Source organism: Trichosurus vulpecula, chromosome 4 (assembly GCF_011100635.1).
Source record: "Trichosurus vulpecula isolate mTriVul1 chromosome 4, mTriVul1.pri, whole genome shotgun sequence".
Classification (NCBI taxonomy): Eukaryota; Metazoa; Chordata; class Mammalia; order Diprotodontia; family Phalangeridae; genus Trichosurus; species Trichosurus vulpecula.
In genome coordinates this window covers 68663947-68691216 of record NC_050576.1, presented here as the reverse complement: position 1 = coordinate 68691216, position 27270 = coordinate 68663947, and the positions used below count along the sequence as shown (strand labels likewise).

Sequence of the window (27270 nt, the reverse complement as noted above, 5' to 3'; positions counted from 1 at the left end):
TGGGCAGAACCACAAAAATATCCTTTGAGGAAAACATATAGTGAACAAGTCAAAAATAAAAACTACCCTTAGGTAATTTGGTCTGAAATGAGATGTCCCCAAGCAAGGAGGAGTTTTCAGGCTTTTGACGCAGAAAAGGGCCATTTTTGTTTATAGACTATCTTATACAAATAAAAACTGCTATTCTATTTAGTATCTTCTCTGCATGCCATTATTTTTTAAAACATTTATATTTTAATTTTTCCCCAATTACATGTTAAAGCAATTTTAAACATTTTTTAAAAGTTTTGAGTTCCAAATTCTACCCCCCCAACCCCCCGATGGTAAGCAATCCAGTACAGGTTATACATGTGCAATCATGTAAAACATTTCCATATTAGTCATTTGCTACATAGGAAGATTCAAAAAAAAGAATGAAAGTGAAAAAAGGCATGCTCCAGTCTATTCAGACAATATCAGTTCTTTTTCTGAAGACAGATAATATGTTTCATCATGAGTCCTTGGGATCGTCTTGGATCACTGTATTGCTGAGAATAGTGAAGTCATTCACAGTTGTTCATCATACAATACTGCTATTACTGTGTACGATGGTTCTGCTCATTTTGCTTTGTATCAGTTTGTGTAAGTCTTTCAGGTTTCTCTGATTATCATTCTACTTGTAATTTCTCATAGCACAATAATATTCCATTACAATCACATACCACAACTTGTTCAGCCATTCCCCAATTGATAGGCACCCACCCCCTTGATGTCCAACTCTCAACCATCACAAAAGAGCTGCTATAAATATTTTTGTACAAGTAGGTCCTTTTCCTATTTTTAAAAAATCTCTTTGGGATATAAACCTAACGGTGGTATTGCTACATCAAAGAGTATACATAGTTTGATAGCCCTTTGGGCATAGTTCCAAATTACTCTCCAGAATAGTTGGATCAATTCATAATTCTACCCACAGTGCATCAGTGTCCCAGTTTTCCAACATCCCCTCCAATATTTATCATTTTCATTTTTTGGTGTGAGGTGGTACCTCAGAGTTCTTTTAATTTGCATTTCTCTAATCAGTAGTGATTTAGAGCATTTTTTCATATGACTATAGATAGCTTTGATTTCTTTTTCTGAAAGCTGCATGTTTATATCTTTTAACCATTTATGAATTGGGAATGACTTATATGCTTATAAATTTGACTCAGTTCTCTCTATATTTGAGAAATAAGGTTCTTATCAGAGAGACCTGCTGCAAAATTTTTTCCCCAGTTTTCTGCTTTCTTTCTAATTTTGGTTGCACTGGTTTTGTTTGTGCAAAAACGTTTAAATTTTATATAAAATTATCTATTTTACATTTTGCAGTGCTCTCTATATCTTGTTTGGTCCTAATTTCTTCCCTTATATATAGATCTGAGAGGGAAACTGTTCCATGATCTTCTAATTTCCTTATAGTATCACCTTTTATTTCTAAATCATGTACCCATTTTGACCTTATCTTGGTATACACTATGAGATGTTGGTCTATACTTAGTTTCTGCTATATTGTTTTCCCAGCTGTTTTTGTCAAATAATGAGTTTCTGTCTCAAAATCTGGGATCTTTTGGTTTATCATAAACTATTACTATGGTCATTTACTGCAATGTACCTAATCTATTCCACTCATCCACTATTGTATTTCTTAGTCAGTACAAGATTGTTTTGATAATTACTGCTTTATAATACAGGTTGAGATCTGGAACAGCTAGACCTCTGTGTGTCATTATAAAGCAAATGAAATCAAACTGATCCCAGAGGTAACGTGGGACTCCCTGGAATCTGCTGACTTAGGCAGGACATGGACCGATTTCATTTTGGTAACTGTGTGGAGAATAGACTGGAGTGAGGATAGACAAGACAAGGAAGGAACCAATCTAGAGGCTACAAGAATAGCCACATGGGAAGTGATGAGGGCCTGAACTTCGGTCACTATGGAAGTGGAGAGAAGAGGATGTTGTTGAGAGGCGCGGAAGCAGAAATAACATGATTTGTCTTGTCAACTGAAGAGATACAGGGAAGAGAGAGGAGTCAATGATGAGGCCAGCCTGCGAATCTAGAGGGCTTTTGTTTTTAGCCTAGTCATTTTTCATTAACCTTCTTCTCCCCTACCCCAGCGATATCTTCCTTGAAACCATAGCAAGGACAACAAAACTTAAACCAGTAAGCACCATGACAGTAGAAACCATGCCTTAACCAAATTCTGTATCTCCCAAGCACCCTTAATAAAGGGTTTGTTGAAATAAGCTGAATGCAAACTGGTTCGATCTAATTTAAAAACTTACAAACTCTTGTTGAAAGAAAAAGGAGCAGTTTCTGGTGCCCCGTCTGAGAAGAGAGGGCGCTCTCTTACCTGTTTGTACTCAGCAATGATGGCCGTTGTTTTCTTTATTTCTGATTCTGCCTTCTCGAGCTGTCTCCTAAAGACTTCTTTTAGCTAGGGAATGCAAGAAAGAGGAAAATAAGGGACAGCCCATGATCAGGCTGGTTTCACAAAGACCTTTCTTTAAGTCTTATCAATCACAATAATAACAAGAACGATAAATGCAGACGATCTGCACTTCAGATGGAGTGCCATCTTATGAGACCTAATCTTCAGAGACATGATGAAGCTTGCCTTTTTTTCCTAGAAAAGAATTTTTTTCTGTGAACATCAACAGTCAGTCAACAAAAATCTAATAAGTACTTACTATGATCCAGGCACAGTGCAAAGCACTGGGGATTAAAAAAAAATCAAAAGACAGTCCCTGCCCTAAAGGAGTTTACAATCTATGGGGGAAGACAAAAGACAAAAGGAAGGTAAAAAGTGGGGAGGGAACAACTGGAGAGCAATGTTACAATATTTATTATATTTGTTATTTACTAATTGGTACTATTAAATAAATACAATTTAGTGCCTATCCAGACACATTCTGAAATCCTAACACAAATGCAAAGTTACTGAAATTCCAGTCTGCAATTGCCTGCCTCTTGTTTCCCTGAGAGGGCTTTTATTCTCTGAGTCTCCAGACAGTGCAGTGTTATAACTGAGCCAGGAATAAAGAAACAAAAGTCTATCCATCTACCTAGCTGGCCACCTGCCACTGCTGTTCTCCTAGAGACGAGAGTCATGAAGGTGGTGTCAAAAGACAGAGAGGCAGTCAGTGCAACGGAGTTAGGAAAAAACAAAGGTCACAGGACTCTGGAGGATGAAGGAGGCAAGCAGTGAGCCAGAAGAGCTACGTTTCCACAGGAAGTCAGCCCCTGCTCCAGGCACGTAGGCACCTGGATTTCTTACAAGGAATGATCACAGTATAATTATAAATACTGCATTTAAAACCATAGCCCTGTATTTTAGCTTAAGAGCTCTAGAATTTTAGGTGCAGAAGCATTCATATGGGAGCCCCGTGAAAAGGTGTGCTCAGATATGCCATATTCATGAACAAGAAAATTCTGTTCAATACCATGGTATCCTCATCCAAATGAATGAAGAAAGAGCATCTTCTGGTACAGTTGCCTATATTATTAATGAGTTGGGCTAGAGATTCACTAATTTGTAAAACACTGTAATTTACAGCTGGTCTCCCTATAATTAGAGTTTGTTTGTGGGATCTCATCATACTTGTTACCTCATGAGATGCTGAGAGCAATCTGTAAATTTTGCTGATATAGGCCTTGCTAGTCATACTTATTTCTGTCTTTGAGAATGTGTTATTTGGAGACATGAACAGCAAGTGATACCAAGAAGAGGAAAAGAGACTAGGTTCCTGGACAAATACAAATAGTTATCTATCTGCAGAGGCAAATTTTAGCTCAATCTAAAAGGGAAGGCTTCCCAGCAATTAGAACTTCCCAAAAGCAGCATGAGCTGCCTCCAGTGGAGTCTCCCATTACCAAAGGTCTTCCAGTACAGGGTGGCTGGATGAGCGCCACTTGTCAGAGATGTTAGAGAGGAAATTCTATTCAGCTGTTGGTTGGACTAGATCAGTAGGGCCAAACTAAAACAGAAATAGTTCCCAGGAGGCTCATGTGGACTTCAAAAATCACAAATTAACTATCTGTGGTATTCTTATTTTGTTAAACATTACCAATTACAGTTTAATCTGGTTCAGCTGGAAAAAAGAGCAGAAGTGGGTGATTAAAATCCATTGTCAGTTCATACCTTCTCTGCCAAGAGTTTTTTTCTTCCCAAATTAAACCTCCTACTAAAGTTTCCACAAAACAAACAAAAAAACCCAAAACAAAACAAAGAACCGGCCCCCCCCACAAACAAACCTCCCCAGGAAACTGCTTTGAAGAAGAATATAGTATAGTAGACAGCATTCTGGATTTGTAGTTAGGGGACTGGGGTTTGGATCCTGGATCTGTCACTTACAACCTTGGTTATATAAATTATTTAACCTCTCTGAGCCTCAGTCCCCTTGCTTGCATAGTAAAGTAGTCACAATTAATGGCTTCTATCTCTTTCTGCTCCAAATCATAAAGCCAAAAGTTTTACCTCCTTTCTCTGGTTAAGGTGGTAACAAATAACAAAACGGAAAAGAGACAGGTGGGAGGGTCCAAGTTTCAAAGACCTAAGATAACCCATAAAATGGAAATTAGGTCCAAAGCTCATAAAAGAAATCAGGGCTAGGGTTCATGCCAAATGGCCCAACGCTTTTTTTTTTTGTCACTGTACTGAAATTAAAGTGACTAGCTGGTTTACAGCTCTGAGAAAATGCTAAAATTACATGTTGCCCTTTAATAAATGAATTTATTGGTGGTTGCTCTGGTTTACCTAGTTCTAATTCTTTGAAATGCTAGGTATTATAGGATAGATATTTGGCACTATTTCTGTCTCAGAATAGAACTTAAAATATACAAGTCAACAAAAGTTAATAATCAAGATTTTAACAAGTCTACAAACTTTACTATTGCTTGGTTCTACTAGTAAAATTCTAAGTAAGCACTTTCAAAATTGGCTTTTGGCTGATGCACTAGTTGGTTGTGAAGAAGACCTAATGCATAAAACAAAACTACATGAGCTTTTTTGGCTCTTGTTTCTCACACTCAGAATCTAAGGGATCCAGAGCACAGGTGAAGTGGTATGTTCTTCCTTGGGGAACCTACTGACTTAACACTTGGGGCTAAAAGTCTATGATGCTGCAAATACCGTACTGTATTCCTTTGTAACAGCAGTCTCTATCAGTTAAGTCTTTAATGGATCACAAGATCATAGATTTTGAGCTGGAGGAGACCTTAGAAACTATGGAATGCAACCCCCTCATTGTACTGATGGGGAAACTGAGGCAGAGAGAGGCAGCATGAGCAAGATCACACAAGTAGAAAGCGGCAGCTCTCTTTTCACGATACCATGCTGCAGGGTGATGGCCTGAAGTCTGGTCCCCAAAGAATTCTAGAGCTCTAATGGGAACATCTCAACACCATGCTCCTAAGATGAATGAAGGGAATTTCTCCTGATTGGCCGAAGGAGTGTGCAGCAACACCCATTGAAAGTCACCTCCAATGGCTTTATCGAAGGAATTTGATGTCATTCATTGTCTTATTAAAGAGCCTGGATCATGTCTCTCACATACTGAATTTAGAGCAAACTACTGAATAGCTTTACTTGGAATACATTACTGAAGGCAACCTCCATAAATATTCCTATTTCTTTTTATAAAAGGCTGCACATGAAGAATATAGCCTCTCCACACCCCCCAACTCCCAATGGAATTTATAGGCTCAATGCTTCATTCTAAGAAGATAATTCTATAGGTTCCCCCCGAAAGCTTCTTGATTTTGAATGAACACGCTGCTATAGCTTTCTTGTTTGTTTTCTGAAGATGTTTAGCCCTTAGTCAATAAACCTACTACTATAAGAGTGAGTCAGAATACCTGAGCAGTTTCTTCCTCTTGTTTCCTCTTCTCTTCTTCAGTTTCCACTAGTCTCTGTTTGGTCAGGAGCAGCTCTTTATTTAAAACATCTGCCTTGTCTTCAGCCTGTAATCACAGGGAAATTAAATGTCATGAGTGGGCGTGCATTGTAGCATTTCCTATAGCCTTAAACAGTTTTTGAACACTGGGCAATTGTTGATATGGCTATCTATAGATATGTGGATATTATATGTAATACAACATACTTATCTATTGTATCCATCCATATATCAATCCATCCATCCATCCACAACCATGTCTTATTAAAAGATGATGATACTTTGTTTGAATGTCCCCCAAGATTCTCTCTTGTGCCCTTGTCTCTTTTCTCTCTTCACCCTTTCTCTTAGTGATATTGGTTCATGAATTAAATTATCTCGGAATCACAGACTTTAAGAGGCAGAAAGGCCCTTAGTGGTCTTTAGTCAAATTCATAGCTGAAAAAGAATCCCCACAATCACAAGCCCTATGAAGTCATCTAGCCTCTTTGAAGACCTCCATTTTTATACAAATGATGTTGAAATCCCTATAGCTAGCTCTCATCCCTCCTCTGAACTCCAGGTCTTCATTACCGACTGCTTGCTGGCCATCTCCATTGGGATATGCCATAAGCAGCTCAAAGTCAATATGTCCAAAGTGGAACTTCCCTGTTCCCCTAAATCCACCCCTCTTCCTAACTTCCTTATTTTGATTGATGGCACTAGTATCCTTTTAGTCACCCAGATTCAGAACTTCAGAGTTAACTTTTATTCCTTCTTTCCCCTCCCCCCATCTCCAATCAGTTGCCAAGTCTTGTCACTTCTACCTCCATAGCATCTCTCACATCTGCCTGTCTCACCACCAAAACAGTCACCACCCTAATTTAGGTACCTGGCACTTCTCAATTCCAGTATTACAACAGTCTTAGGTTTGTTCTCTGTTCCCTCTCTAATCAATTTTTCACATAGCCGCCAAATTAATATTGCTAAAAGCAAAGATCTAACCAAGTCATTCCCTTACTCTGAAGCTTCAGTGGTTCCCAGCTGCTTCTAAGGTAAAATTTTAAATCCTTAGGTTGGCATTTAAAGCCTTCCACAATATTTCTCCCACTTTTCTTTTCAAACCGACTTTCCATTATCATCCTTCATGTTCTTCCCAAGCCTTTACACAGGCTGCTGCCTAGAATGTACACCATCCTCGCCTCTACCTTTTAGCATCTCTACCATCCTCCAAGGCAGTTAGGTGGTACCATAGTGCACAGAGAGCCGGGCCTGGAGTCAGGAAGACCTGAGTTTCAATTTGACCTCAAACACTTACTAGCTGAGTGACCCTGGGCAAGTCACTTCACCCTGTTTGTCTTAGATTCCTCATCTGTAAAATGAGCTGGAGAAGAAAATGACAAACCACTCCAGTATCTTTGCCTAGAAAACCCCAAATAGGTCACAAAGAGTCAGACATGACCAAAATGAGTAAACAACAACAAACAATAAGACAGCCGCCAAAGCACAGCAGGAGAACTGCCCCAACTTTAGACTTTTCCTGATTCCCTTAGCAGTTGGTCAATTTGCACAAATTTGCACGTACTTATTGGTATGCTTGTTATATTTCTTCCAGTGGAGTATCAGTACCTTACAGGTGGGGATTATTTCATTTTTGCCTCAGTACACCCAGTGCCTTGCACACAGTAGGCTGTAAATAAATGTTCGTTGACCGGAATGGAACACTAAGGGCTGTTCATAGGCTTATTCATTCATGGGTAGTGGCTGCAAAGGCTGACAGCTCTTCTCACTCATGGCCCATGAAGACTTTTCTCTGGCATAGAGCTACAACCGCCAATTGTGAAGCTGCCATGATCTGCGATACTCTGGCTCTGGAACACGTTGTTGGGCACATAGACTTTATTCCTAAAGAATCATCCCATTCCTCACAACCATGTGCAGCCTGTCCCATCTGTGGCTGTGCTGCTGTTTTCCATCAGTTCCTACAGTCATGTTCCATTATTTGAAATTGTGCATCATCGAGATGTGTCAACTCTCCATGCTTATTATTACCCCATTTCAACTTGATATAGAACAGCTGGCTGACTGTCTTGTTACCATCTCTTCTCTGTATAGAAACCCCTACTTGTCCCCATGCTCTAACAAGTGCCAGAGCAATCAAACCCAGTGGCTCCTTTTCACCTCTAGGATCAAATACAAATTCTTCTGTTTGACATTTAAAGGCCTTTCCAATCTGAACTCAATCTACTGTGTTGGCCTAATTATACCTTATAACCCTTTAAGTCCTTACTCTACAGTCAAACTGGCTCTCTCACTGTTCTTCATGCTTGGAACTCCATCTCACAACCCTAAGCCTTTGTCCCTGCTCATCCCTCGTGCCTGGAATGCATGACCTCCTCACTTCCTCCTCTTAGAATCCTTCGCTATTCAGCTCACGCACCACCTTCTACATTCTGAAGCCTTTCCTGATCTCTCCAGGTGCTTGTGGCTTCCCATCCTGCCCCCCAATCACTTTGCATCTATTTTGCCTTCACCTGTATGTGCCCGAGTCTCCTTCAACAGAATGCAGGCTCCTTGGGGACAGGGACAATACCTAATACAGTACCTCTCCAGAGTAGGCATTTAAGAAACATTTTTTGATAAACTGAAATTGAATTTCAGAGACACTTATGTTTATGCCAATTGTTGGTAGCAAGAAGAGACTATAGACAAAGAAATACATGCATAGGTAAAACAAGCAAAGTGGAAGAAGCCAAAATGGTTCTCTGAATTGGAACTCTGAATTGTAAGAAGCTTGGAATGCAAAGAAAAAAATGGGATCCAGAATGAATGAGGGGACAGTGTAATTAACAAATGTCTCAGAAGTACATGGACACTCAGCTGAATCAGCAAGAGTAGGTCAGGCAAGCTGGCCCCAAGTGCTAAAGAAATTCTCCAGGCAGAATCCTGAGAAGCCACTAAGGCTGGGCTCTAATCATTGGTGCAGAAAACAGTTTCAGCTGAAGACAAAAAAGTTTCAGGCCTAGGGCTGAAGGCATAAGAACTCTATTTTCAATGTGTTCAAGAAGAGATGAATGTTGGAAGAACTGGAAATGCCTAGAGATGCCTAAACTGTGTGGTTTTAACTTACCAAACCTGTGTGTAAGCTGTATCCCACAAGCCTCTCAGATGGTGGCACATTCTGAGCTGCAGTGGACTTGGGGTGAGGTAAGGAGTCCTTTGGGAGAAGGCTACAGACTCATTTCTCCCTGCAGGAGTAATACTAACAGCCTGGGTAGAGGCAACCACAATTCACTGAAGCAGCATAGGGATCAGGCAGGGAACTTTCTGTTTGTGTTCCTTCTTACGCCACATGTCTAGCCCTGAAGAGCTCTATCGTATTTTTGTTTGTTTGTTTGGGGAGGAGGTTACATTTTGAGTTCCTCCCAACACCGCAGTAGAGGAGGCCAACATTTGATACAGATATATATATGTGAAACCATACAATACAAACTTCCATATAGCAGTTCTTTGTCTGGAGGTGGAGAGCATCGTTCTTCATAGGTCCTCTGTAGTTGATTTGAATATTCATATTACTCAGAATAGCTTAGTCGAGCTCTGTGGCACAGTGAAGCTGGCAGAGTGGCTACGCTCTAGGACTGCGTACGTCATTGTCCTAGAGCATACGCATTTTTCACATTGCAACTGTCACATCTTTGTCGTTAGGGATTTTGCTGCTACCAGAAATTTGTGATACAACAGACTCCCCTCACGCTATCATTTGTAGGTACGCTAGAGATTTTGGACAAAATACACATATATTAGGGTGTCCCCAAAGTCTTAAAACTGCCCTGCTTTTGGGACATCCTGTGTGTGTGTGTGTGTGTGTGTGTGTGTAATTGGTTTTCTTTTTAATTCTACGTATTTTATGCATTTAAAACATGATTCTGAGAAAGGGGCCATAGGCTTCACCAGACTGCCAAAGGGGCTCAGAACACAAACAAGGTTAAGAGCCTTGGAATTAGTACAACTTCTCACTCTATGCAGAAATCTCTTCTATAGCTCACTTCTGATGGACGGTCATCCAGGATCTAAAAGAACGTGCTAGGTGTCAGGGAACTCACTACTCACTACTTTGGGAGGCAGCTTGTTCTGCTGTTGAGTAGCTAGCATTTCTACAGAACTTCAAAGTTTGCAAAGTCCTTTACAAATATTATCTCATTTTATTGTCAGAACCACCAGGGAAGTGGTGCTATTATCATCTCCATTTTACAGATAAACCAAGGCAGACAGCTGTTAAGTGCTTTGCCAGGATCACACTGTTAGTGTCAGCAGTCTCATATGAACTCAGGTCTTTCACATTGACCTGAAGTCTACGTCTTGTAACTTCCACGTAGCTCTACCCTCTGAAGAAAAGCATGATGACTTTTTGGATGTCTGAAGACAGCAATAGTATCATATCTCCCTTTTGTCTTTTCTCTTCCAGGCTAAACATTCCGAGTCTGTCTATCTGTTTTTGGGAAAAGAATTCTCTTGTAACCTGAGGATAATTCCCTTTAGTTATCTGGTTTGTTGGTTTTATTTTTCTATTTAAGGTTTTTAAAAAAAAACATATTTTTGGTTTTTAGCTGAGGTTCTGTAGTGAGAATTCAATAGGCATCCTACTACATGCTCACGCTCTAAGATAGTTTTGAGTTTCATGACATAATAGTTTGGATTTGGGCAATAACAGAAACATCAGTGGCAAACACAAACAAGAAGATTTCTCTTAGTAATTTTTAATTAGCACTTAAATGAATGCCTATATGACAACCATTCATTAATATTAAGTAAATAACAGTTCCTGTTGTGCACACTTTTTGTAAACAGTCTCTCAAGTCTCACTTTATCCATAGATCTATCAATACATACTATGGCTGTGCCACAAAACAAAACTAATATGGCAGGGTTCTGATTGGTATGCTTTCCCTACTTGGGCAGAGTTTCTTTTGTTAGTGGGTACTTCATACTTAGTAGCACAGAGGTTCTATGTCATGATGCTCCCCAGGGACCATGAATCATAAAACACTTTGTTTTAGAAGCAAAATTGGATACCACTCACAACTTCAAATCTGGCCCCATTTTGCTAATCCACTAAGAGTAGGGTCGACCCAAGGCAGGAGCATTAGTGTTATGAACTTACTAACAGCAAGGATCAACCTGAGGCAAGTGTGAATAAATAATGCTGCAGTCTTGGGTCCCATGTGGCCAGAGATCCTGTAACTGCAGTTCGACTCAGCTTAGCTCTTAGCTCTGCTCTAAGACACAGCCCTGTCAGAGGGCGGGACTGTATGCTATTAGTAAAACAGAGCCAGATTTGAAGTTGTGAGTGTGGCATCTAATTTTGCTTCTAAACAAAGTGTTTTATGATTCATGGTCCCTGGGGAGCATCATGACAGCACAAGTCATCAACATCGACACTTACTGAGAACCTCAGTGCTTCTAAGTGTGAAGTACCCACTAACAACAGAAATTCTGCCCAACTATGGGAGGCATACCAATTAGAACACCGCCATATTAGTTCCTCTAATAGACTTCTTAAAAATGTCTGAGCTGGGGGTATCAAAGTAACATGGCACATGGACATTATATATGCCACAATGAAACATGTGAGATAACCAGTTTCTTTTCTGAACAAAATGTTCAGTTCTCTCAGAATAAATAAGGTCCCTTCATACTTCCTTGAAATACTTTTTGAAGAAACTGGCAAAACAAGATAAGAAATTAGCAATCTACTTTATATGTTTCAAATGGGCAGATTCTGGCCTGGGAAATAAAAGGGAAGGGATGGTTCTACTATTTTCCTAAACGGTTAAAAGGATTTTAAAAAATTATTAAAGTAACAGGGACTCAGAGCTCCTACTGGAAAGGTGCCAGTTGCTTCTTTTCTCCCTATTTAAAAATTCCTTTCCAGGAATGGAAGGGATGAAAAGAGCCAGAAAAAGATATGGAGAACTGCATCTTTCTTTCCTCCCTGGCAGATTCTTCTCTGAGGTAGCTAAGAAAAGGAGAGACTGAGAAAGAGAAAATTGAGGGCTCAGAGAATTTTTAAAAATCTATTTTCAACTGGGCTCTCACTGTTACACAGCGATTCTTTTATTTTTCTCTGATTGACTCTTGATTATACTTCCCCTCCCCACCCCATGAGTGTTCCAAACCTCTTCCAAGTTTCTTCTCAACCCCACCCTATACTCATCCACCTACTCCCTCAAGCAGATAATTCTGCCTTCTCCTCTACTGAACTGGCTGTGGGCTTCCTCATTATTCCATCTTTATCTCGCTGTAAAATCCCTTTACATCCTCTCCCATCCTTACTTCCTTTATTTGAATCTCTGAGAAGGAGACTCCTTGCCAAGCCTAGCCCCTCTCTTTCACTGAATCACAGAATCTCTGAGCTGAAAGAAACTTCATAGGCCATCAAATACAATCAGTGTTGGCTTCTAGGTTTTCTATTTACCAAGTGTGTACATCCGGCTCTTATGAGAAGCATTTCCCTCTAGTGAGGGAGAACACATTCTCATTGGAAGCAGTTCATTCCATTTTTGGATAGTTCTGACCATTAAGGCATTTTCTGTACGTTAACCCTAAATTGACCTCTCTGAAACTTCCAAGCATTACTGCTCATTCTGCCCTCAGGTGTAAGCAGAACAAGTGGAATTCCACTATCACATATTACCCCTTCCAACACTTAAGGTAAGCGTCATGTCCTAGCTAATTCTTCTCAAGGCCAAGAAGGCTTCTCAGATCCTTCCAATGATCCTCCCTATGGATGGTATCATCTGGAAGCCTTTCACCATCCTGCTCCCACTCCCCTTCTCTTTCCATCCCCTTCAAATGATGTCTCATCAATTTTTTCTGTTTTCTCCTTTAATCTCGATCTTTCCCTACAGCCAGATATGCCTAGATCTTTATATTTATTATCCTAGCTTTCTCTTACCTCTCCCTGTCAGACTCCTAGGAATAATGGCTACATTTGCTGCCTCTTTTCTCGCTGCCCACTCACTCCTCAATCCTTGCAGCTTTGCTTCTAGACCCACCACTTTCCTTGAAATCGCTCTCAAATGGCACCAATGATCTCTTCACTATGAAACCCACCGTCACGTCTTAGACTGCGTCTTCCCTGACCTCTGTGAAGTTCTCGGCACTCCTCTCCTCCTACATGTCTCTCTCCTCTCTTCATTCCCACAACGTCATTCTCTCCTAGTTACCTATCATTCTGTTCCTTCCCAGTATTGTTGGTTGTATTGTCATCCATCTCCTCCTCCAATATTGAAAGATTCTCCTAAGGCTGTTTTAGGTTCTCTGCTCTCTACATGTTCTCCTTTGGTCCGCTCATCAGCCCCCACTAGTCCATTTATCATCTCAGGATCACAGAATCTCAGAGCTGGAAGAGATCAGAGGCCACTAATACAACCTGTGCCTGAAACAAAAATCCTCTCTATAGTGTCCCTGAAAAGTGATCATCCAGCTTTTGTCTGAGGACTTCTGGTGAGGAGGAATCTATGACAAGTTCTCAGTCTGCGTCATTACGAAGCCCTCCTCATCTCAGGTATCCTGGGCACTATCATAACTAACTGACAGTGTACCTTCTTTTTAGCTGTTTGGAACTGGGATGAGGGGAGAGCTGTAGAATAATGCTCCCTTCCTTCTACCTGGTTCCAACCAATACAGGAACTGTCCTCAGCAGGTCATGGATCTGATTCAAAACCGACTCCTTCCTTATAACACAGCCAATACTTTTGCAGAGCTGGTAGAGTCGATGGAAGGAGATAAATTATTGTCTCACCCTTAGGGCAAAAGCTGAGGAGTAGTATTGGATACTGGCAAGAAGCAACATGACTAGGATTATATGACTGGGTTTGTCACATGACAGGACAATTGGGGCAGGGGATCGAGTGCTGGGACTAGAGTCAGGAAGACTCATCTTCCTGAGTTCAAATCTTGCCTCAGACACTTACTAGCTGTGTGACCCTGGGCAAATCGCTTATCCCTATTTGCCTCAGTTTCCTCATCTGTGAAATGAGCTGAAGGAGGAAATGGAAAAACACTCCAGCATCTTTGTCTAGAGTCATTTTTTACAGGTGTCTGGAGGGATTTAGGGGAGAGCTTAAGCAAGTCCCTGCTTTCAAGAAGCCATCTTGGCTCTGCCCCTCCCATCAGTTCTCTCCAGTACCTTTGTTAAGAAAACTCCAATGGGGACAAGAAGAGTAAGACACAACTGAAATGACTCAAAAACAACCACAAAAGGACAGTTATCAGTTGTTAATCAAGTGTCTTCTTTCCCCCAAGAACAACTATGTCTTATTCCATTGTTAGGGTTATTTCTTTAGAACTATGACTTTATTGCTATAGGGGATCTCCCAGATGAAGAAACTACCCTGCTAATGCAGGTCTGCACCTTCTCTTCAAGTTATAAGTCTTACTGAGTGGTCTGGAGCAACAAGAGGTTACAGAGACTTGCCCAGGGTCACACAGCCACTGTGTCTCAGAGGTGGGTTAAGAAACTTTAATTGCCTAACAGTAACTATTTATTTGCAAGTTTATATGGAGTTAGGAATTTCCCATGGTATTATATGTACTTGATATCAACCTTACTGAGTTTATACTATGTGGTTATTACTGAGCTAATAATTTGCTCCATAAACCATGTGTCTTGTGGTCCACGTTAAATGTTCCTCTCTCAAGCAATGCTGCTATTTTGTGAGGTTCAACTTTTAGGGATTCTTGTGACTGTGAACAGAAGACCCCAAGGATACTTGCCCCCAAAAGATATGGGGGCATAAGGAGGCCTGATAACAACACCAGTAACACCCCAATCTATGAACATCAGTCCCACACTGTGAATTACCCACCAGACATCACCAGGATGTTCTGTTTGCACCAAAGCTAACATGAGCAAAACAGAACCTGTTATTTTCCCCCACCTAGCCAGGCGGTCCCTCTTACAAACCCCTCTATTTCTGCAGAAGGCAGACTCATTTCTGAGTCGCTCAAATTTGTAAACTCAGAGTTAATCCTGACTCTTACTTCTACTGTCCCCCTTGCTGCCCTGCTGCAGGTTATTCAAAAAGTTGCCAAATTTTGTTCATTCTTTCTCTGGACAGCCCTCACATTAGCTCCTTTCTCTTCCATCACCTCCTGTCTGAACTTTTGTAAGACACTCTGTTTTAGTCTGCTCAGTCTCTCCCCTCTCCAAAACACTGCTGCTCCACACGGCTGCTAAAACAATCTTCACCAGGCCTAAGTCTGACCCTGCCATTCCCTACTGCCTCAAGAATAAAACAGAAGTGTCCCCCGCCTCCCCGCAACTTACCTTACCAGACTTATTTCATATCATTCCCCTTCACAGTGCTGAAGTTTCAGCCAAACTGGACTTCTTGCTGGTTCCCCACGTGACACTCCCATCTTCCATCTCTGTATAGCTGCACAACTGTCTCCTGAGCTTGGAGTCAACTCCCCTTTCAGTTCAGCCTTTCAGAATCCTTGTCCTTTAAGTCTCAGCTCAGGTTCTAACTCCACCCCTTAGCCTTCCTTGATCCCCACTCCCCTCTCCGCATTTGCTCGCTTCTCTCTTTTCAGATTTCTTGGTATCATCTTTGAGTCTCTGTTGTATCACTTCCAGCAGAATGTAGCTTCACTGAGGGAAGGTAACATCCCACTTTTGTGTTTCTCTTTGCTTTGGTTTTGTATATGTACACACACTTAAAAGAGGCTTCAATCTGTGGGTTGGGGTCCTGATGCTGAGGAAGCCTAATGTCCAGAGGGCTGAGAATAAAATCAGGTTCTTATTTTGAAATTGAGCAAAAGAGGGAATGGACTAAACACATTCAAAGTTAGAATAGAGTACACTTGTACCTTAGAGTTTTTTAGCTTTTAACAAACAAAATCAGAAAAATCCTTGAGGGCCAAGATTATTTCTTACTCATCTTAGTATCTCACCAAACACCAGCTTCATGCTAGTATGTAGCAACTGCTTAACAAAAAGTTATTGAACTGAGCAACTTTATCAAAATGTTATGAAGTTTTTAAAAACTGCTTGTTACCTCAATAAAGAGGGTTTTTAAAAATGAGGTACAGAAAAATCTGTTGCTAACTTGAATCAAGTGTAAACATTTTAGCAAGTGCCAGTCATCAGTTTTGACCCTGATTGTGGCATCCTCCGTAGCCACAAAGGCTTCAAGGGGAGGTTATTTTATGAGGTATCCCAGGTTCCCAGTTTTTCTGTCATAGTTAAAGGCTAATCCCTTGTAGCTGGGTCCCTAGTTCCACTATCCCTGGCAATGTTATAGTTAACAGGGGCAGTTTCTTGGAAAGACCATTTGATTCAATACTGCAGACTCCAAGGAGGCAGTGTATTTGTTCACTTAATATGCATCAGATGCCCCCAAGCCCACCCCTCTTGCTAATTTTCCTACCATTCTCCCCACCTCTCAGCTTGCAATCTCAATGTCATCTCTCCTCACCCAAAGTTACCCCACATACCCATTTTGTTTCCAAGCCTGTCATTGTTACCTTCACAACAACTCTTGTATATGTCCCCTTATCTCTCCATTCAAATTAGCTTCATGTTGGTGGGAGGCTGGTACAGTTGCTTCATGACTAGACAAGAGCCTTCTCTTTGGTCTTCCTGACTAGAGTCTCTCTGCACTCCAGACCACTCTCTAGTCACTGGCCAAAGTTATCTTCCTAAGTGGAGGTCTGAGCGTGTCACTTCTCTACTAAATAAACTCTAGTGCTTCTCAATTACTTCTAGGATCAAATGCAAAAATACTCTTTTAAAGCCCTCGTCACCTGGCCCCTTTCTATTTTTCCACCGTCTTCCCCTTCCTTCCCCTCCACGGACTCAAGGATTCAGTGACACCGGCCTTCTTGCTGCCCCTCCACATGATAGTATCTAGTTACCTTGTGTCTGTTCACCCCGGCTGTCCCCCACACCTGGAATGCTCTTTCTCCCTTCTGCCTCCTGGCTTCCATGGCCTCCTTCCAGATTCCGTTAAAATCCCATCATCTTTAAGAGGCTCTTCCCCTCCTTTCTCCTACCCCAGTGTCCTCCCTCTGATCTGACCTTCCACTGTTTACACTCAGCATGTATCTTGTATGTACTAGCTATGTGTAAGCTCTCCCCCTCATAAGAACATGAGTACCCTGGGGGCAGGGACTCTTTTTGCCACACTTCGTCTCTCCAGTGCTCAGCATGATGCCTAGTATATAGTAAGCACTTAATAAACACTTGCTGACTGACAGACTCCTTCCAAACTGATTTACTCCCATTTTCATAGTTTCCATTGCAGAAAAGTACTATGTCACCTCCAAGCTTTGGAAAGGCAACTGTATCACCTCCAAGGAGGTAAAGCTGAAAGGGGAGGAGATGTAATGACTAAACCTATGGTCTAGCATTATTAGAAAGTGGGTTTGGTCTTTGACCCTGTCTACCATGGAGGGAGCAAGAATTTACCAGCTAAGGTTCTATTTCTTCTTATGCCTAAGGACAAGAGAGCAGGGCTGCCTTGTGTGCCTCTCCCTTTCCCTTCTGTCCCTCTCTTCCTCTCCCAGGAGCTGAAAGATCCATGCTTTTTTATCCAGGAAGGCCTAGCTGGGCTTAGGTCAGCTACTGATTGTAATGCATTTTAATTGTCTTTACAGAAATCATCACGTGCTTTCTAATTTTAGAATTATTTTTTAAAGATTTTATTTTTATTACTGATGAGCCACACACTTGGTAGTTCAATTTACACTCAACTGATATGCTTAGTACCAAGCTAAAAATTCTCTCATAACCTCTATTTTGAAAATCCCCATTTAATACTTTCCTCTTTAAAGCTATGTAGTTACTTTGGGGGTTCACTTTTGCTGGTATGCTGAGATCAACATCAAAAATCAACCTCAAAAGATTTTGAGGTACAACAGGAAATACTTGGGAGAAAGTGTGGGGTGTTCCCTTCTGCTACCAGCCTCATTAACAGCTAAGACCAAGAAACCTTCAAGGTCCTTTCCACCCTAAAATGAAGAAATCACTTTTTGAAACGCTTCCCTCTGACACTGAAACTTCAAGAACAGAAATGGTTACTGACTATCTCTGGGCTTTTCCATCAAGCCCCAGAAACCTCTTCATCCAAACAAAGACCACTTCCCAGACTTCCTTAGTTCCCTTTGCCCCTGGGGCCCCTCCCTTGAGGGTGGAGGGCTCCTCCCAGAACCTGCAAGCAGGTGAGCCATCCCTTCTTTCCCTCCCTCCCTGCACTGTACTCCTCGGGACTGCTCCATTATGCCCCCATGCCCTTTTCAGCTCTCTTAGAATAGAAGTTCCTTAAGGGCACAGACCCTTTTTTGTATTTGTATTCCCAGAACTCAGCACAATGCCTGGCACATTTGGTGTTGTTCAATTATGTCTGACTCTTCATGACCCAATGGACCACACCATCCCAAAATCCATTGGGTTTTCTTGGCAAAGATAATGGAGTGGTTTGTCAGGTCCTTCTCTAGTGGATTAAAGCAAACAGGTTAAGTGACTTGTCCAGGGTCAAACAACCAGTGAATGTCTGAGGCTGCATTTGAATTCAGGTCTTCGACTCCAGGCCAGTGCTCTATCCACTGAGCCATCTAGCTGCCTCACCTGGCACACAGTAAGTGCTTAATAAATGTTTGCTGACTTGTCTTCTTGATGTGTCTTCTCAACTAGACTATACATTTTGAGTTCAGGGACTATGATTTTTTTTAATCACTCTTACTTCTTACCTTGCATAGTACTATGCACCTTTTATGTGCATCTTCCTTGGGAAAGATACTACAGTGGTTTGCCATTTCCTTCTCCAGCTCATTTTACAGATAAGGAAACTGAGACAAATAGGGTGAAGGGAACTGCTCCGTGTCACACAGCTAGTAAGTGTCTGAGGCCAGCTTTGAATGCAGGAAGATGAAGCTTCTTGAATCCAGGCCTGGCATGCCACGCACTGTGCCACCTAACTGACCTAAAATACTTGTAGGATATATCAGTTTAGGGGTATTCATGTTAACAGCCATTATAAACTGTGTTTTATTGGAAAAAAGGGGGCTTTTCCTACCGAGGAAATATTCTCAGTGCAGTGGCTAAGAGGCCACACTCTGCTGGACACTCTGCTGCACCACCAGGTTTCTCAATTTCATCACTATTGCCTTAATCTGGGTGCCTTCCATTGTCAGAGGGAAGCACTCATTTGAAGTATAATTTTTCAGACTAGCTAAGTAGAAGAAGAAAATGCTGAATAGATGGACTCAAAAAAGCAAAAGCAAATAACCAATTCTCCTGTAAATAAAAGCTAATCCCTTCTCTCTCTCTGAGGACAAAAGCAATTTCTAGAAATATGTTGGGAATAACTTTTCACTATCTTCCAGCCACCATTTCCAAACCATGCAGCCTCCACTCTGACCAACATGGTTATCTGCCCCTCCCCCACTTACCAGAACCTTTGATTCTGTCCCAGGGATCAGCCAAGGCTCTGCTAGGTGAGCCATCATCTTTCCTGCCTAGAACCAGACCTCCATTGTACTTCCCAGAGACCATTTCCAACCATGAATGCCGCCATGCACGTATTCTCCCACCCTTTTTCCTGCTTCCCTTTATGTGCTGTCTTCTGCCCATTAGAACATAAGCTCACTGAAGACAAAGACTGTCTTGCTTGCTTTGCTTTATCCATGTATGTACTATATTACTTCTAACTTTTCATCACATAGATTACACATAAATTAAAATTGGTTTGGACTAGCAGACTGAGGGCTAGCCTTGAAGTTAGATAGTCCTGGATTGAAGTCACACCTCTGACAAATTAGCTATGTGATCATGGGAAAGTCCCGTAAACTCTCAGGGCCCAGGCAGCTCTCTAAGACTATACGTAACTGATGAGTTGCCAATGAAATCAAAAGTGTAGATAATTCCAGCCGTCAGACCCAAACTTTATACGTAATGTCAAGGATAAATGGGAAATGGATGGATTTGCACTGATAAAACACGGAGGAAGAAGGACCCGGACAAAATTTCCTCTCCTGTTGCTACACTTTCAGTCACACCTTCACTTGAATAACCTCCAACAATAGTCTTGACAATGAATATTTGAAAAACAGGAAGGTGTTTTACAGTGAAGTCTTTCCTGTCAGATCTCTTTTGAATCTCCTGTAACTACTGACAGCTAAAGCAGCTTGATAGCTTGGAAAGAAAGGCACCATATTGTTATTCTTTAAACAGAACTGGGCTTGTTGCTAACTAAGCCCATGACATAGACAAGTCATTTCTTCTGTGGTCTACCTGTCTTCCAAGTCCTGGGCACCAATGAGCAAAGTGTGCTCCTTGGCATCTTAAGAGCTGACTAAATGTCAGTGATATTGTAAAAGGGTTATGTGTGAGACAGGGGGTTGGACCAGACCTCTTAGGAAGGTCCTTTCCAACATAAGAGTCTGATTTTCCAGGCTCCCCCCCCACCCCCAGACAGGATTCTTGATACCCTTCCCACACTGATGGTCTCCCACTGTTACACTTTGTTGTTCGTATCTATAGGTGGAGTTTTCAAAGGGAAGCAGAACTCTAAAGTTGACAGCATTATGGGAAAGGCCAAGATTAAGTCAGTACCTGCAGCTAATCCACTTATGGTCCTCCTAGGTTTGCTAAATGCCCCCTGAACTTGTGTCCTTTGTACAAAACTTCCAGATTCACAACAGCTAAGACACTTTGCAGAATTTCAGCTGGCATCAATGTACCCCTAGAGAATTTTTTCCTGGCAGCCACACCTGGCAGTTGGCGGTTTGGGAGGAGCAGGTGAGGGGGTAGAAACTAGAGAGGTTCAAAGGCTGTGGTGGGGTGGAGGGGAAGAGTGGGTCACATACTCTTTTAGAACCAAGAAGAAGCCAACTCTCTCCTAACAGCAGGCACTGTTTACTTCTCTCACCAGAGGGAAGACTTTTCTTTAAGGTAAGAGTCACATTCTTAATTCTACTTCATGTATGACTAGTTTTACCTGGTCCAAGTCATTTCGCAGAGCGATTTTGCTGGTTACAAGTTCATGAGCAAGGTCATCATTCTCTTGTTCTAGCCGCATGCTGGCTTCCTGCAACCTCCGGTTCTCTCTCTGTGAAAAAAAGGCAAGAGCCAAAAGGGAAAGTGAACACCTGTACAGACTAGCAGAAACAAAAGGCAGAGGGTAGGGGAGGGGGGAGGGGGGCAAAACAAGGGTGAATCTTAGAAGTGTAGGTAGGAGAAGGCAGACGTGGCACAGTAAGGCAGGACTGCTGTTTGGGGGAAACAACAGTGAGTTAAGCCAGCGGTGCAGATGCAGTACTCTACCCAGCAAAATTCCCAACTCCCCAGTACGCCCTCAGATGAAACACATTGCTATAAAAAAAGGAAAAGTCTTCCAGACATATTCTCAGCTCTAGGCCTTTACCTCACTATGTTTTAATACAGATTTAGAACCTCCATGTGGGCCAGAAACACAGAGAAGAATCAGTTCCTCATCCCCAATAGGAAACTGCAGACCATGGTACTAGAACTGGAGAAAATATTAAGAGATACTTCTAATCTTTTTTTTTTTTCAAAATCAGGCAAAAAAAAAATCAATCATGTTTTATTTAGACTACAAGCCTGGAAATCAAGATACTCAGGGTCTGCAACAACTCATAACTGTGAATAGCCAAGCAAACTTTTGCGGACCCCAATTTCCCTGTCAAATGGAAGCAATGGTATTGAAGATAATATCTGAATGGCAAGGAAATCATTGGATGAAAAGCACTGTATAAATGTAAATTACTGGGCTAGATTCCTCTGGGTCATTACTAGAGTTCTCAGTCAAGTCAATGAGAACACCATTAGCAAAAGGTATGGCTAAGAGATCCCACCCCATTGCAAAAAACAAAGTCCTCTGAAGCTTCCATTCTTCCATAAAGACCCCCAGAAATACTCTATCAACAACTGGATTATTTATCTTAACATTCTTCCTACACTTATGATTTTGAGAGATATAAACTTAATTTTTTTTTAAAGAATAACAATTTGGTGCCTTTCTTTCCAAGGTATCAAAATGCTTTAGCTGTCATTAATCACAGGAGATTCAAAAGAGATCTGACAGGAAAGACTTCAATGTAAGACACCTTCCTGTTTTTCAAATATGCATCGTCAAGACTATTTTCTGCAAGACAGGCAAAAATTCAAGCAAAGGAGTCAAATCCATAGCTCTGGGAAATACTGCAATAGAGTGAACTGAATAGAGCACTAGGAAAGACACTGCTATTTGTGGACCTCATTTAAAAATAAAATAAAACAAACCAACCAGAGAGCTCAACAAAGTAGGTGACTGCGTGATGCTCCTAAGTGTATGCCAAACAATCTCATGCACACTGTGGACTATGTGCTGATGGGTGGGCCACCCCTACTGAGCTAACCTCCAAAGGCTCCACTTGGGGGTCTTCCCAAGACTTAGGGTCTCTCCACTTTCCACTGTGAGATGTACAGAAGATAGTGGCAAGTTTTGGAAAATTATTCTAAGAGCAACACTGTAAAATTTTTATGTTGATAAATTTTTTTGGTGGTGGTGGGGAGTCCCAGAAAAAAAAAAACCTTTTTTACAAGAGCATTCTTTTCCCTTTTGAAGGTTGTTTCCTACATAGGACACACTGGGACAAAATACAGCGTAACAGCTTGTAATCAAGTCTGAAGTATTGCCTTACCAATAAAACTTTCCAAGACACTCCTTAAATGAAAACGTTTACCCCTCAGTAATTCTGTCTGTCCCTTCAGTGGAGTCTTTCAACTCTATCCCACCCTCCTAAGCATGATGAAACAGTTTGCATGTCACAGAAAAACAAAATCAGTGTCCCCATCACATCTTTCTAAATTCTACAAGAGACAACAAATTGTACACAAAGGCCAGACAATCCTGCTTTCAGTACCCTTCTCTGACAACATCTTTTCTATGGGCTATGAGCTATGTGTGGGGACGTTTCTGAAGCCCTTTTTTTTTTTTTTTTTTTTTTTTTTTTGGTAAAAATTTTTAACAAGGCCAGGAAACAGGTATTTTGCAAACAACTAGTCTTCAGTTTCAATAGAACTTGTGCAACACAGGTTGCACGGTAAAGGAGCTTTGTAATTTCTTTCATTTTGGTGAGTTCCTTTTGCGTAGTCTAAGAAAGGACTAGTCTTTTATCTCAGCTAAACAACTTCACTGCTTCTTAAAACATTCTTGCATAACTGTCTCCTAGGCATACAAAAGTCCCCAGAGAACTACATTTATATTATACTGACTGGACTATAAGGAACAAGGAGAAGTTTGTAGCCTCTAGGGTTCTTCAGGTTACACTGTAGAAGTGAGTGAAATGAGTCTCCAGCTAAAGGTGCTGGATGTTTCCCGAGCAGTATTTGGTTGAAAACCTTCCTACAATGTCCCAAGGTAATCAACCATCTGACTTTGGATCAGAGATCAGCTGACCATGTTTTGTTTTGGTTTTTTTTGGTGGAACAACAACAAAAAGATGAGTTCACTTTCGATCCTGGCCAGAAGTAGGAATTCCATATTAAAGTAATTACTGGAATTGTAATAATCCTTCTTTAGAGGAATACAGGCTAGAGGAAGATCTTATAGAAACCAGGAATGTCGGACGACCCCCTTAAGATAGGTACAAAGTAATGGGGTGGGGTGGGGGGCTGTCCCCCTTCGCAAGAAGCTTCAGTTCAGTGTCTGCAAAGCAAGCAGCACGTGAGGTCTCAGGCTCCTGCTTCACTCACAGACAAGTGGGAAAGCAAGCAAAGTGGCTAAAAATGCAGTGTCCTCCTCCTCTTCTTCCTCCTCCGGGGAATGTTACAAAAAGGAGAGACTATCTGTTATGCTAGTGAATAAATCACTGCTACTGAAGAGAGTCATTTCCAAAGACCAAGGAAACCGCCTGACCCTCTTTTCCTACAACCAGCCACAAGCCAAAGGAAATAAGGCTGCATTATTGGGCTGGCTGTCCGGGCCCCTACTGTGAAGGAACTGTAACTGACGGATTCCTTGGGAGAAACCTCAGGGTTATACAAATGAACACTACACTAAAAGGAAGAGAAGAGACTTTCATTTTGATGTATTTCAGAAAGCTTTGTCTAGGTCATTCTGAAACCTGGGCAAGGAATCTCTCTTGCTATGCATGGAGAGTGATTTTTGAGATTTAGTTTGATGGCCAAGGGGCTCCTTTGTCTTTGTGGGAGCATTCTATAATCTTGCACAAGCAGACCAGTCAGACTTGCTGAATGCTCAGAGCTGGTAAACAGACAATTGCTTCCTGCTCCCTCTCTGAAGAGACTGCAGTAGGCACTGTATTTCTAACATTTACAATTCTCACTTGACTTGAAGCACCCTCCAATATCACTTGGCCGACAGCCTCTGAATAAAAAGAGGGAGTCCTTTCCTCCTGGATTCTCTTCCCCTGCTCTTCCATAGGGGAAGGAGGTATAGCAGGGAAAGTTTGGTGAATAACTTTGAGAGGAGGATACTGCATTTTCCAAAGAGACAGACACGATTACAGACATACACAAATGAAAAACTTACCTCCTGCAAAGTCAGAGACCAACTACTGTTTTCAATCATAGGTACAAAAATAATGGAAAAAAGGATATCCAATGAAATTTAAATGCCTACTAATAAAATTAGGAAACAGCAACAACAAAAGAGACACTTGTTAATTCTATTTTGTTAATTTTTTCTCCTTAGAGCCTTCTCTATGACAGCAAACATTTGGTGAAAGAAAGCTGACTTGAGAAAGCCAGTGGGCAAGTCCCAACTCAGGAAGACCGATAAACTCAAACTCCACCCTCTCCATGATGCTATTCTCAGCTTGCATGACGGATGAATATGTTTGTACATAGCATGATTAGTAGTCGTGGTGTAAGTTGTTTCCACTGCTGTCATGAAAGCTGGGTGGGACTCATTTACATGTACAGTGTCAGAAACCTTACAAAATAGCTAATCTTCAGGCAACAGAGGGAGATCTCAGTGCATGCACAAAGGGCTGCTTGGTGATGAAAAAAAAGCAAAAAATTTGTTCAGATTCTTTTCTGTGTCTCTCTGTGGGCTAAGGTCTGGATGAGACAGACAAGGAACTGGAATATAGTTAGTTCCAGGACGGGAAACTTGAGAAATGTTCACTGGCAACCAAAAGAAAATGTGGTAAGGTTTAAAGGGGGAAAAAAATCATCTGGAGGAATGAGGTTTTAGAAACCCAACTCTGTTTTGGGTGTGTTGTCTGCTGCTATGATGAATTCTTGGCACATAGATTTAAGTGACTTAAGGGTCAAGAAAAATTCTTCTCTAAGTGAGAAGCATAATTTTATTAGCAAGTATATACTCTGCTAGCAAACAGTTTCTTTTTTTTATATCTCACTCTTGAAAAAATAAGTAACCAACAATATTGACATTTTGAGCTGACAATCTCAAGGCACACAAGGACAAATGTACCCAGATGACATATTTTAAAATTCTACACAATCTGAAAAATGAAGACTTAAAAATAACAAGTTTGCATTTTTGAAGCCTTAGTCTAAGACCATATGTGGCAATTTCCTCCCTTTCTTTGACATATTCCCTAAGGAGAATCTCTTACATTGAATGTGAACAACAGTTTCTGATCTTTTAAAAATCGCAACAATAAAATTAAATGACAGTTGGCAATCCAGACTGCATTTCTTTTTTGCATCTCAAGACCATCTTTGGAAATACCAGCTGATACTCCAACATGAAAATGAGATTAAAATAAAATAAACAAATTTCATAGGTGTTATGGAAACCTGTTAGCGTGATGCAAATTTCTCACTGATACTACTGCAACAATGAACTATATATACTAAAGATAGATTAGTTCTGAACCACATCTTTCTTTAAATGAAAGACACGGGACATGGCATCTAGAGGCCTTGTTACTTTTATACTAAATCAGCTGACAATGATTCAAGTGTAGGCATGAACTAAGGTCTTCAGGGATCTTATGTGGTTTGGGCTTGGCATTTCTCTGCATCCAAAAACACTCAAATTCATTAAGTTCTTTAATATCAAAGGGAATGTGTGTCAACTTCTTAGAATTTATCATAAAGTTTTACTTTGGAAAGGCAGGGTCTTAGGATGTGGTATAGTGAGGAGATCAAACGTTAACCTGGATTCAAAGTCCAGTTTATGGCTTACTAACTTTGTAACCTGGGGACATGCCAGTTCACTTTTATGGGCCTCTCTCTCATCATGAAGGGGCTAGACTTGATCTCTAAGGTTCAGACTGAAGTCCTGTGTTCCTAGAGAGAGAATGTGGCATAGCAGGAAGAAAGATAGACCAAGAGTCAGGAGACCAGGATTCTAGTCCCAAGTCGCAGTGAATTCACTGAGTGATTTTTGGTAACCTCTCTGGGCCTCAGTTTCCTCATCTGAAAAATGAAGGAAATATGCTGGATGACTTCTGAAGTCCCTCTCAGCTCTAAATCTATTGTCCTTACATAGAATTCTACGTTCTAGAAACATTTTTTTTGTCTATTGTTACGCATTTCAAATACAACAACATTTCATAGCAGAAACATTTTTCAAAAGCTAATAGTTGTTTCTGTGGTACAAGAGAGCCTGAGTCAGAATACAGTGAATTTATCTCCCTTTGCAGAAGAAAACTCTTATGCCCAGAGATGGACACATTTATCTTAACTTCACTTCGGGAGGGGCCTAAACTATGTAAGAGGGACAGGCAGAGTAATTATTTCTAAAGTAAGACATTTAATATCAAACTTTCCCCTTCTTCAGTGGGCAAGACAAAAGGTAATCTATAAATTCTTTAAGTGACTACCACCAGTTAATGAGAAGCAAATAAGGTGACAACGCAAAACAATTAATCTATCCCTCAAACACTTATGTTGTTGCATGAACAAGACCCAATAAAATGATTTGAAGAGTTCAAGTTACTTTTAGTGGGAACCACTGAAAATCAGAAAATGTGGGGGGATTTCTCAGTAAGCTTAAAGTAGAACTGGCCACTGTTTTTCTGTCAACTCATTCTATTAAGCGAATAATTTAAAAAAATATATCAACAAAGTATAACCAACCTCAGAAACAAAACTGAAACACAAATTAAAACATCTGGTCTTTGGTTTGTTTATATTATTCATGAATATAAGGCTTCGTCTAAAAATTAAAACTATGCATACACCAATTCAGGAGTGTGAGGAATCCTCACAACCTTTCATAGATTTCCTATCTAGATCAGATAAGAAATTACAGCTTTTTATGCTTTGGGGGGTTCATACAATTTAATTAATTAGCTAGATTCTTCAAGGCTCAATCCTCATTTGTGCAAGCAGTTCTTTAATTAAACAAGAAAACCTAATGTCTTCTGGAAGCAA

The 27270-nt window shown here is 40.9% G+C and overlaps 1 protein-coding gene across 4 annotated transcripts in view; it reads right to left on the bottom strand.

Annotated features, from left to right (window-relative positions):
- Positions 1–27270, bottom strand: part of RABGAP1L (RAB GTPase activating protein 1 like) — a 680962-nt gene that overhangs the window by 5702 nt on the left and 647990 nt on the right. For 3 of the 4 annotated variants that reach the window (XM_036756234.1, XM_036756236.1, XM_036756237.1), the window contains 3 exons: positions 20894–21004; positions 5875–5979; positions 2372–2455 (listed from right to left, as the gene is read on the bottom strand). In XM_036756234.1, coding sequence (XP_036612129.1) covers positions 2372–2455; positions 5875–5979; positions 20894–21004 — 300 coding nt within the window. Of the gene's footprint in view, positions 1–2371; positions 2456–5874; positions 5980–20893; positions 21005–24451; positions 24677–27270 lie in introns of those variants that run through there. The other variant, XM_036756238.1, reaches the window with a different exon arrangement.